Source organism: Canis aureus, chromosome 22 (genome assembly GCF_053574225.1).
Source record: "Canis aureus isolate CA01 chromosome 22, VMU_Caureus_v.1.0, whole genome shotgun sequence".
NCBI lineage: Eukaryota > Metazoa > Chordata > Mammalia > Carnivora > Canidae > Canis > Canis aureus.
The window spans coordinates 17,467,907-17,479,866 of record NC_135632.1 but is presented as its reverse complement, the minus strand read 5'-3'; the positions used below and the strand labels follow the sequence as shown (position 1 = coordinate 17,479,866).

Here is an 11,960-nt window from a genome sequence, read left to right as displayed (position 1 = left end):
TTTGAACCAGTTCCGTCACCACTAAGGCAGAAAACTAAGGCAGAAAGAGGCTCTGAGCGGCGGCAGATCTGGGACGGCCCCTGCCGGTCCCTGAGCGCGCTTAATTTTGGGGTGGGGGAGACAAGTGCACTGAGCAGAGGCATCCAAGCGCCAAGACTTCTGTTAAACGGGGGGTTGAAAGTCCATCGGAGCGACAGGGCAGGGCTTTTTTGGGTAGGCAGGAACACTCGGGATCCCAATCCCTTGGAGTAAAGGGGTTTGAGCACAGCCCGGGGCTCTCCCTGGGGTCCCCAGAGTCGGCCAGCGGCCTGCAGGGAAACGCCCGACGGACGCCTGTGGGTTGCGGCTTCCCACGCCGCGTCCCGCTCCTCCCCGAGGGCCAGCGGGCTGCGGATCCCGGCGGAAGCCGCAGAGCAGCTGCCCTGCCAGCTAGAGCTTTGGCTCTCCAAGCAGCCCCCTAGGCCCGGCACTCTGGTGCTCTGGTGCGGGCGCGGGCAGGGGCCAGGGGCTGAGCAACACGGCAGCATCTCGACGTGGTTGGAAGATGAGCGCCCGCTCCCAGGATCCAGCGAGGATGGATCGCCTTGCCCTGCGCGAACCCCTCGTGGGCTCAGATTCTGGGCCGCTGAGGGGGGTGGCGATGGTGTCCCTTGGTGCCAGCAGAGGGCAGCCTCGAAGCTAGGCGGCCGACTGGCGACCTCGCCACGCAGCGGGCTCCCTTCCAGCGCCCAGGCTTTGCTGGGTGAAGGCGGCCTTGGAGCCCCGAGACCAGCGACCTCAGTCTGCAGGAGTCGGGCGCCAAGGCTCAAGGGCACCTGGCAAGTTGTGGTCAATCACACCCTTCCGGCAATCTCAGTTTCGGAGACCAGGGCTTGGGGCCAGTGTAACCAAATTCGCCCGAGCAGAACCAAGAAGAAAAAACCCTACACACACACAGGGACAACATACGAACGTACATACACACATACATGTATGCATATATCCACACAACAGATGCCAACCTTCTTAATGATGCTAGTGAAAGCTACGATATTAACGTGATATTAACGTCCTTGGGGAGTGAAGTCAGAGGCTAGGAGCTGGGTGGCTCCCAGAGGCACGCAGGGGACGTGGCTTAAGCAAGGACCCGGAGATTCGCGCTGGGGACAGAGGAGCTGTGATCTAGGGATCCCGACAGAGAGAACTGGGGATTCCAACCCCGACTATGCACTTCCATAAAATGGTCGGCTCTGGATCTTATGGGGTCTTGAGGGATTCGAGACAGCACAAACCCAACGAATTCAAGTTTCATCACTGCCCGGCTCTGGCACAATACAGGGCTCCTGAGTTGCTTAGGTGAAAAGATCCTGTCGCCGCACCGTTTGCCTGGCGATGTTGTATTGGAGACGCAGGCCTGGCAGGCTTGGGGACCAACCTGCTCTGTGGCTGGCCTGGAATCTTAGGTGCTCTATCTCCAAGCTCCAGGGAGCCTTGAATTCCCATCTTGGGCACCGGGGTCACTGAAATCGGGCAGAGCTCAATTATCGGCCAACGAAATGAAGCCCAGCACGGGGCATGTTGAGTCTCTCCGCAAGCCTGGCGACCGGCCAAAGCCCAGTTGGGCCTGGGGTTGCTCGCTAAGCAGGCCAACCTCAGAGTACGCTGGGCAAACATCATCTACGCCCCGCAGCGCGCAGTCTTTGCCTGGCCTTGGTCTCTTACGGATTGTGTACATAGGGGCATCCATTTAGTTCTTTTGGTTTGTTTCTCCATCTAAAATTCGAAAGAAGAGCATTTCCTAGGGTAATGGTGAAAATCGTGATTGAAAACTGTATATAAACCTGTATAACTGTGAGGCGTAATTACCACTCAAGACCAGCCAACTTCATCAAGTGCTTGCACAGCGTGTGCACACGCACATCACTCGTGTGAAAATGTGTATGCTTGTCTCCCTAGACGCATGGCAAACGCACACATGTATGCATCTAGGGTACATGCGCATAGGTAGGGACACCCCCGTGCAGACGTGTGCATGCACACTCCGCATGCAAACACTGCTGCTGGTGCCTAGAGTCAGAGTGTGCGCGCTGCTCAGCTGACCCGTTTCTCTCGAAGTGGGTCACTGCCACCGGGGGAAACGTGCCGCTCCAGGGTGCGGGGAAAGCCCGGATCCGGTCAGCGACTCGGCGCCGCCAGGCTCCTTTATCTCTCATCTGCCGGCCGGTGGGCAGCTCCAGTTTCAGTGGGGACCAAGATCCCCCAGCCGGCCGCTGGGGGTAAGGGGCAAGAAAGGAAGAGGTGGAGGGCGCTCCAAGCACGCCAGGCTGCAGGGCCTCACTGCTCAGGTCTGTCGCGTCTTTTCTTTACCTCCCTAGGTCGCGTCCCCAAGGAAGAAGAAAAAGGTGTCCTGAACCTCCATTCAGCTCAGGAAAGGCGGCCTGGGCCCCCTACCCTCGCAAGCCATTAGGAAGAGAGGCGAACCGAGGGTTCGCCCTCCTTGAAGAAGATGAGCGGCTGCAGCGCGGGCCTGGGCCCCAGGGCCCGCGAGTGGGGTGCGTGGGAGGCGCGCAGCTGGGGGCGCGAGGTCGCTCCCCCTCGTCACCCGCAGGTGGCCCTGCTCGTCTGCCCTCTCCGGGGTAGGGTCCTAAGCCGCGCCACCCTCGCACCCCCTCGGTGTGTCTGCGGAGGCAGGGAGCCCACGCATCCTCTGGGAAAGCAAGCCCCCCGCCACGCAGAGGCGACGCCTCGGAGGCTTGAGTTCCGCGGCGACCCGGGTTTCCAAATCACGGAAAGCCAGGCGATGGGGGTCACAAGCGGGTCTCCCGTCGTCTCCGCAGACCCTTTGGGCGGACAGGACAGCGTGACGCCCAGACGTTGAGGCCAAGCGCTGGAGGAGTCTCCGGGGCCGCGAGAAGGCGCAGAGGCGCAGCGGCCGCAGGCACCGCACGGGTTCGGATCCTGCCGGCCAACCGAGCCCAGCCGCCGCGAACGCGAGTCTCCGCAAAAGTTGCGCGCGGTTCCGCTCCCGGGCACCGCGTGGGGCGAGGTCCCGCGGGGCACCACGGCCGCCCACGCTCCGAGAGCCTCCGCAGGAGAACGCAGGGCTGGCGGGGACTCCGTGGCAGAAGAAATTTAGGGGCGGAAGGCTTTGGGGGGCAAGGCGGGCGGCGCGGCTGGGCCTGGGGCTGGGGGAGCTGCCCCGGGGCTGGTAGCCCGGGTTCCGGCGAGGCCGGCCTGGGGGAAGCGGCCCGGGGGACAGCCCCGCGGCCCCCTCCCTCGGGATTCCGCAGGCCGCTGACCCGGCCTTTATCTCGGCGCGGTCAGCAGTCGTGGGGGCTTCAGGAAAGAAGACAAAGGCCCGGTGTCACTGCAGGCGGGGGCTCGGTTTCCTGACTCTCCGCTCACACTCACAGCCTTTAGCGTTTGCTGGGGCGGGGGGGGGGGGATTTTTAAAAAATATGTGTCCAGTTTCCTTCCCCCCCTCCCCGAAACAAAGAAAAAGCAAAAAGCATATTCGCCTTCCCTCCTCGTCCATGGAGATGAAAGTTTCCTGGGATCCTGTCCTTTCCTCGCTTTGCCTGCCCAGGGAAATAATCTCCCTTTGCACAGAGAGGAGAATCCAGGGAAAGGTTTTGTTTAATTCGGCTTGTTAGTATTATTACCCACAAAGTCAGGCCGAGGTCCCAACGTGGAGGGCCCGAGCTGGCCGCCGGGGTGGCGGGGCTCGGGCGCCTCTGCCCCGTGCGCTTGGCCTTGCCGGGGACGTCCAGGGTCTCCCGCGCCTCCTCCGCCCGCCCGGCACTGGGAGCACCCGGTGCTCACGCGGACCCAGCCATTTCCCCCGAATTTTGTTTGGAGCTGCCCGAGAGCGACCCCTCCGCGCCCGGGGCTTTGCGGTTGCAGCGCCGCCGCTAGGCCTGCGGACGCGAGGCGCGGGCGGCCCAGGCCCGGGTCGGCCGAGCCCCCCGCCCCCCGCGGCCCCGGCTCCCCACCGCCCGCGGCGCCTCGGCCCAACCCGCTTCCTGCGTTTGCCCCGAGGGTTTCCCGTTTCTCCACAAAGAGCGAGGGGGGCCTCTCCCACCAGCTGACCTCCGCAACCTCCCGCCCGGTCGCTACCTACTGCTTTTTGAAGAAAGAGGGAAAAAAGGTTCAAACAGCTCCGCGTTCCAGGGGGAGGCGCCGGGGGGCGGGAGGCGCCGGCCGGAGAGCCTCGGAGTGGCGGCTGCGCCTGGACTCTAGCGCCTGGCTGGGTGTCGCTCGGCGGGTCAGCTGGGCCTCGCCTCTCGGGGCCTCTTGCCTTGGGAGAGGAGCGAGGGCGGCAGGAGGAGCGCCGGGCCAGGTGCGCTGGCTGTGCGTCCAGGGCCCAGGTAGTCACCGCCGTGGCCACTGCGTGTGCCTCCTCCTAAGGGTCAAGGAAGGGGCTGGGGTAGGGTAGACGCATCAGCCTGCGCTGCGACTTGGAAACGTGCTCCAAGGTCTGGGCTCTTGAGGGCTCAGGGTGGCTGTGGACAGTGGGCTAGAATGTCAGACCCCACAGGATTACTAGGGAAGGTCCTTCCTTCCTTCCTTCCTTCCTTCCTTCCTTCCTTCCTTCCTTCCTTCCTTCCTCCCTCCCTCCCTCCCTCCCTCCCTTCCTTCTTTCTTTTCTTCCTCCTTCCCTCCCTCCCCTTCTCTCTTTCTCTTCTTTCCTCCTTCATTCATTTAGGGTCAGAAAACCATATTGACCATGTACAAAATGGACATTTTGACCTTAGAACACTTAATTACTTTTATAACCCTGCACGGTGTGTGTGTGTGTGTATATATATATATATATATAATTATTTCTATTTTATAGATGAGAAACCTGAAATTCAGGTGAGTCTTTGCTCAAGGTCAAACAGTTAATTAAAGGAGGTTCCTGGGCTCTACACTAGTTCTTCCAGGCTGAACAGGCCTTGCCCCATCATCCTGCACAGGCCACCTCCCTGGGTTCACATGGTCTCAGAGCAAGCTTGTCAGAGCTTATCACCAAGCTGGAGCCTATGTAGCAAACAGCAGGCACAGCAGAATGTTCTAGGGGGACAATCTGCATGCAGCTCAGTCCTGTGATTCCTTCTCTGGCTGGCTGCCCCTTTACCCAGCTCCTCGAACACTGAACACTGGCCTGCAGGGCCTGTGCCCCTCAGAGAACCCAATGAGCAGCCAGGCTCAGTGCTCTCAGGTCTCTCCATAAAATTTCCAAGGCTGTTTGCCCCACAGATACCTAGGTGACCCCTGGATGGTCCATTCTCTTCTCAGGACCTCTGGTTCCTTAAATGTAAGCTAAGAGATTTGGGGTCCATTCTTTTGTGACAGAATGGCTCCCTGTCTCCAGAAAGTAGAAAGCAGATAAGACTGCCTGGTTTCAAGAATCCCTAATTTCTTGTTGTCCCTAAGGCAGAACTAGGGGCATGAACTTTCCTTCCAACAGCTCCATGCCTCTGGTCCCCACCACACAGGAGAGGTGTGTCTTCTGGTCCCATCCTTTCCTGTAGGTCCCACAGATCTATTCCTGGAAGCAGGGGCAGCCCTATGGAGGCAGCTGGACCCACAAGGCATGGTCACCTTCAGCTTAGCTCCATAGAGTGGGGGACTGCAGGCCTCCTGAGCCTGACCAGGCAGCTTCCTGGCTCCAACTCCCCCACTCCCCCCCGGCCCAGGGGTTCTGGTGCTCCAAGCCTCCATTTAGGGAAGACCTTATTCATGGGCAGACTGTCTTGGGTCTGACCCAGTTTCCTGGCCCATTTCTCCTGCCCTACTGACTGCAAGAAGCCCGGGTCGGCTCCTGATTTCCATCAACCACTAGGGGGCTTTTTAGAAACCTGGAGCTCTAAGCCTCCCTTAGTGGGAGAGCCAGGCAAGGGCCTGAGGGCACCTAACCGCAGGTGAAATATCCTGAGCTGCATGCCCACCCAAACTGGGGATGTAGAGAAGTGAACTCTTTACTTATGCAAAGGGGAAGCAGGCCCAGGACACCCTTGGGAGTAAGGAGTGAGGCCATCCCAGAAAACACCCTAGGTCCCCATTCCATAATTTCCTTGGTGCATGTACTGCACTGGCAAATATTTCTCACGCATTCCCCCCACCCCCGCCCCCAGAACAGGACACCTCACCCCCTTCAACCCAAGTATTTTGACTGGGCAGTCTTAGGAGGTAAGGGATGGCTGAGAATTTGTGTTTAAATGTGAGGAGGGGGTTCATATTGTCAGTGATGAGTGTGAGGATGTTTACATTCATACAAGTGAATACACACTCCTCATTCAATACAATGTGGAGCAATTCATTACCCAGGCCATGAGAAATTGGCAGGATATTTGCATCAAACTCTAAGTTGTATTTATAGTATACCCTGACAAACATAAATACATACACCCAGATGGTCCAGCCATCTAGACCAGACTATATATGCTAAGGCATAATTGCTATATATCAGGAACTCTCTTAAATACTTTTGCTCTCGCTTAGGAGTTCCTTAAATCATCTTCTCTAATAGAAACTCAAAAGTGCAAAGAAGGAGAGGAGAGAAAGGAAATGAGAGATGAAGAAAGTCAGCCATAGCCTCAAACTTTTAGCACTAGGGGAAATGACCGAACTATAGAGTTATGGAGAAACCCCTAGGGCTGGAATTAGAGACAGATGTCTTCCTGTGGGCATCCACTGGGAAGTGGGGGTATAATCTATCTCCTTTCTCTGTGTGGGATCCCTCCCCCGATCCCTGTGTACATCAGGAGTCCCTCACTGATTCTTCCATTTCATTCTGCAAACTTGGTGAGATTGCCACTACCTCACCAGCCTTGGGTGTCTCTTGCCTTTCAGCTCTTGGGGACAGAGAGAGGCTATCCTCCACGGCTGGCCTACACCAACTTCCCCTACCTCACTGAAGCCTCTGCCCTGGACACTCTCCTCTTTTGCTTTCTCTGCCTGGGATAGCAGTTAGGGGGTGCCAAGAGTCAACCCTGGAATAGACAGCCTCAACCAGCTCAAGCAAAGGCTCTGTATGTAGTCTTTGTTATCATTCAGCAAGCCAGGATTATATACCAAGAACATAACTGCATATATTACCAATGACTTATGAATGCAACGCACGCTGTGGTCCCTCATAAGCACTCCTTGAGTATTAGGCATATGGTTATTACAATGCCTAAAATATATGCCCTCTCTGAAGGCGAATGACAAACACATACACCTCCCATCCTGTCACCAGGACACGACTTACACTGTACGCACATATTTGTAGCAGACAGACTACACAACTGCCCATGGGATACATGTTCACACCACAGAAAGCACAGACAGACAAACACATAGCAGTCCAGTTTCTTTTCTGCAACTCCTCTTAGCCAGACAGTGGTGCGGTGGTTCACTAGAAGCACCCAGATCCTAGGCCTGACCAGTCTCTTGGGCTTCCCACCTCATCTGAACCTCCCTCTCCAGCCTAATGCTTCCCTCTCCCCTGGCACTGACGGGCTCCAGTCGAGGTCACAGGCTGATGCTCCTCAAAACAGCCACGACTTCATCTTCCAGCCTTCTAGCCTCCCCAAGGAAGCTGGAGGGACGAAAGATATCCTGAATCAGAGCCACTTCCCCTCGGGCCCAGCTACACATAACAGGGATCCCACCCTGATGGTCCCACAGTGTAACCACTAGTATAGGCTGGAGTGTGAGGCCTGCAGCCTTCATCCCTGTCACCAGCTGCCCCTGACCCACTGGTCTGCTTGGACCTGTGCCCCCTGCTGTCCAGGCCCAGAGTGGGGGGCACTGAGGGACAACAATGCTGGAGTGGGATCCGGCCCAAGCTCCACCACGGTGGAGGGGAGAGCTGGCTCATACTTGTCATCCCATCCGCAGATCGAAGGCTGACCACCCCTAATATTCCTTGAGCTCCCCGGGGCTGTAACACGGTCAAATGCCCGCATGCCTGCGCAGAAGCACCGGTCTGAATTCGTTATCTGAAGTCTCGGTAGAGGAAGAGAAGGGGAAAAAAATAGATTTCTACAGTCACACAGTATGTTCATTCCTCCCTGATACTCCTAAATCTCTTACGTGTATTTCAATGTAAATGAATTCTGATTATTAAAAATAATAAGGCAATCCACGTAAGTCGCTCCTTACATTTGTACAGAGGTTGGCAGCCTACAGAACGTTTCCTCAACCAAGATTTTATCTATTTGGAATAAACTCTTCTGGTTACTGTATTTGTCTGGAAAAATAGAGACGTATGAGTTCAATATAATGAAAACACAGTGCATACACCTAGTACGTCTGCGTAAGAGGTAAAATACAAACTCGGATGGGTGCAAAAATCGAACAAATTCTACGTACACCCACGCCTTGTGAACGAACCACGACTGATAAAGTCTCTTTGATGACGTTAAACAGCCGCAACCGACCAGCGATGACACAGAAAACAAACAATCCCCCGGAAAACAGAGCGGCAGCAACCACAAACGCCCTCCACTCGGGCTGCCCTCAACCCTTATTTATCTGAAAGAGAATAAAACTTTGCTGGAAATCTCTCTCCCGTACCTAGCTGCTGGACAAACTTAGGCGAGGCAGAAATAATAGAAGTCCGTGTTAAAAGAAAGAACAAAAAAATTTATTTGGGAATTGACAAGACGGTAACAACAAACAAACAAACAAAACAACAAAAGTGCTCTAGTTCTTTCTAGAAAATTTGGTCCTCCAAACGACACACTACGAAACAACCAGGTCTAGGGTTTTTCGGGCCAGCCGGCTCCCCGCCACCAGCCCGCCTGGTCCGACTGCTGCCAGGTTTCACATTTCTCCTGCCCAAGGTGGGAGAAGCAAGACGTTTGCAAAACAAAAATCAGAGAGAGGACAAGCCGTCCCCGCAGCGTCCGCCGGGCAGGCAGTGATCTCCCGGCACTCTGGGCTTGCATCGGAAGATCCGGGGAAATTTGGTTTTGATTTGTTTGTTTTTAGACAGATAGAGAGGGGGCAACCCTCCAATTGGTAAAGGAAACCGACTTCTACTGAGCAGATTCTCCTACCTCTCTGAACACAGCTTTTTGAAGGCCCGACAGGAATTCTACTTCAAATCTCCTGGAAGAGATTTTCATGTTTTGCTTTAGCAAACTCCAAGGCCACAATACTTCGCCGGTTTTCCCGGTTAGTTTTTTCTTTTTTCCTTAAAAAGACATTTTAAAACGTTATCTAAAGCAGCCCTCCTGATCTTTTGGGCGAAGCCTCGGCCAGCCGCCGCGGGCCTGCAGGCGCCCGGAGCGCCGGGTCGGGGAGCGGAGGACGCGCAGCCCGCCTGGGAGCCGGCGATGAGCTGCAAAGCCCTGCGCAGGCCGCCGCGCCAGCAGCCCGGCTCCCCGCTCGCGCCCGCCCCCCGCCCCACTCGGGGGCCCCCGCCAGCGGCTTCTGAGCCGCTCCCAGAGGCTACGTGGAGCAAACACACGTTCGTCCCTTGCTCGGGCGGCGCGGGTCTCCTCGCCCGCCCGGACCCGCGCTTGCAGCCAGGGATGGCGCGGCAGCCTCGGGCCAGCCGCCGGGCCGGGGAAGCCGAGCGCGAGCGCACCGACCTGTGTGAGGAGGCCCGGAGGTCCGCACCGCCGACGCCCGGCTGCACCGCGGCCCCGGCGCTTCCCCTCCGCTCTGAACTCTGCCTCGGGGTGTCCAGCCCGGACGCGGGGGCGCCGGGAGGAGACGCGGCCTGCAGAAGGCGCGCGGAGAGGCGAGGCGGCCTGCAGGCCCGGGCGGCGAGGGGGCGGCGAGGGCGGGCAGGCGAGCAACGGGAGAAGCGGTGGAGACAAAAGAGGGGCGAGCGGCGCGGCGGGGAGCCGGCAGGGGCGGAGGGCCCCGGGCGCGGGCTCCGAAGACGGCCCCGGGGCGCGTGGCTGCGGCCGCGGCCGGCGTCGCGCGTCCCTGCATCCTCAGAGTCGGCGTGCGCGGGGCTCTCAGAGGTCGAGGCGCGAGTGCAGCGCGCCGGTCTTGGAGTCGTGGTCCCAGTACGAGCAATGCATCATGGCGAGCTCGGGCTGCCGGGCGCAGGCGAACTGCAGGCCCGGCGCGTTGGCGGGCGCGGGCGCCGGGGGCGCGGCGGCGGCCGGGCTGGCGGGGCTGAGCTGGCCCGGGGGCGGCGCGGCGGCCGCGTGGTGCGGCGGGGCCGGCGGCGGCGCGGCGGCCGCGTGCAGATGGTGCGCGTGCGGGTGCGGGTGCGAGTGGGGGTGCGGCGGCGGCGGCGGGGGCGCGGCGGGCGGGCCCCCCAGGCCGTTGTAGGAGTTCACCACGCCGGGGGGCAGCGCCATGCTCTGCACGCGCGAGTACGGCCCGTACGAGGCGGCCGGGCCCGCCAGCCCCTTGACCACCGCGGCCGCGCCCGGGCTGCCCGGGCCCGCGGCCGCCGCGGCCGCCGCCGCCGCCGCCGCGGCCGCCGCCATCTGGCAGGAGGCGTAGGGCATGGGCGAGGGCGGCTGCGGCAGCGGCCAGGAGTTGTTGAGGAAGCCGGACTGCAGGTACTTGGGCGGCGCCAGGTAGCCGTAGCCGTCGGCGCCCGCGCCCGCCACGCCGCAGCCGCCCGCGGCGCCCCCGGCCGCGAAGAGCCCCTTGCCCGGCTGGAAGTGGGCGGGCGGCGGCCGGAAGGGCCGCTTCATGCGGCGGCGGCGGCGGTAGTTGCCCTTCTCGAACATGTCCTCGCAGGCCGGGTCCAGCGTCCAGTAGTTGCCCTTGCGCTCGCCGCCGCCCTCGCGCGGCACCTTGATGAAGCACTCGTTGAGGCTGAGGTTGTGGCGGATGCTATTTTGCCAGCCCTTCTTGTTCTTCTCGTAGAACGGGAACTTGGCGATGATGTACTGGTAGATGCCGGACAGCGTGAGCCTCTTCTCGGCGCTCTCGCGGATCGCCATGGCGATGAGCGCCACGTACGAGTACGGGGGCTTCTGCGCGGGGTCGGGCTTCTCCGGGGCCGCCCCGGCGCCGCCGCCGCCGCCGCCGCCGCCTCCGCCGCCTCCGCCGCCGCCGCCGCCGCCGCCGCCTCCCTTGCCCGGGCTCGGCGGCGGCGGCGGCGCCTCGGGCTCCTTGGCCGCGCGGCCGGGCTCCGGGGCCAGCAGGGCCCCCGCGGCGTCCTCGGGCTCGGGGTAGCTGGCCATCATGGCAAAGCCGGCGCGCCGCGGCCGGGCAGCCCCTGCCCCGTTCCCGCGGTGCCCGCGCGGCGCAGTCCGGGCGCGCGAGGCGGCGCGCGGCCGAGTCTCAAACTTCTGGGCACCGCGGGCGCCGCCCGTGCTCGCCGGCCGGGCCTCTCGCTGCGCTCCTCTGCTCTCTCCCTTCCCCTCGGGCGCGGCCGGCGGGAGTGGAGCTCAGCCTCTGGCCATGGGGAGTCCGCCCAACAGCGAGGGGCTCCGGCCCCGCCGCCCCTCCCCGCGCAGGCCAGTCCCCGCCTCGGTGGGTTTTCTTCTCGGCGCCCTTCCCCTCCCCCCACCCGCCGGTTTTCCCGAGGCGCGACCCGCGTCTCCGGCGGAGCTGCCTGCCGCGGTCCCCAGTGCGCCGGGAGCCTGGCTCAGTGCTGATTCGTATGGGCTCCGCCGAGTTCCGCTTGCGTCAGGCGCCTTCGCCCCTATAGCGGGGCGGCCAGTCGCGCACGGGCGAGTTCATCTCCAAGTCACTTTCTGTGAACGCCCCGCACGGCCCGGGCCGGCCTGCGCCCCTCCCAGCGGGCCGAGGGGGGCCCGGCCGGCGACCCGGCTCCCGCTCCCGCTCCCGCTCCCGCTCCCGCCCCCGCCCCCGCTCCCGCTCCCGCCCGCGCCTGCGATCCGCGGGGCTCGCTCGGCCGGCCGGGCGGGGAGATGCCGAGGGCCCCCGCGGGGGGCGTCCGCGCTCGGCCAGGGCTCGGGGAGTTCGGGCCCCGGCGGGGAGAGGCGCGCCAAGCCTCCTCGCGGCTTTCAGGTGAAAGAGAAGGACTCGGCGGCTCTGCCCCTTCGCCGCAGTTCCCCGGGGCC

The 11,960-nt window shown here is 61.1% G+C and overlaps 1 protein-coding gene across 1 annotated transcript; it reads right to left on the bottom strand.

The window, feature by feature from the left end:
- Positions 1-8,574: 8,574 nt before the first annotated feature.
- On the bottom strand, positions 8,575-11,700 carry FOXL2 (forkhead box L2). The gene has a single exon (XM_077866082.1). The coding sequence runs from the start codon at positions 11,115-11,117 to the stop codon at positions 9,924-9,926; it is 1,194 nt and encodes a 397-aa protein (XP_077722208.1). The 5' UTR covers positions 11,118-11,700; the 3' UTR covers positions 8,575-9,923.
- Positions 11,701-11,960: the final 260 nt, after the last annotated feature.

Bases quoted from the DNA above. Each gene is read 5' to 3' on its own strand.
- FOXL2 (XM_077866082.1), bottom strand. From the start codon at position 11,117: ATGATGGCCAGCTACCCCGAGCCCGAGGACGCCGCGGGGGCCCTGCTG.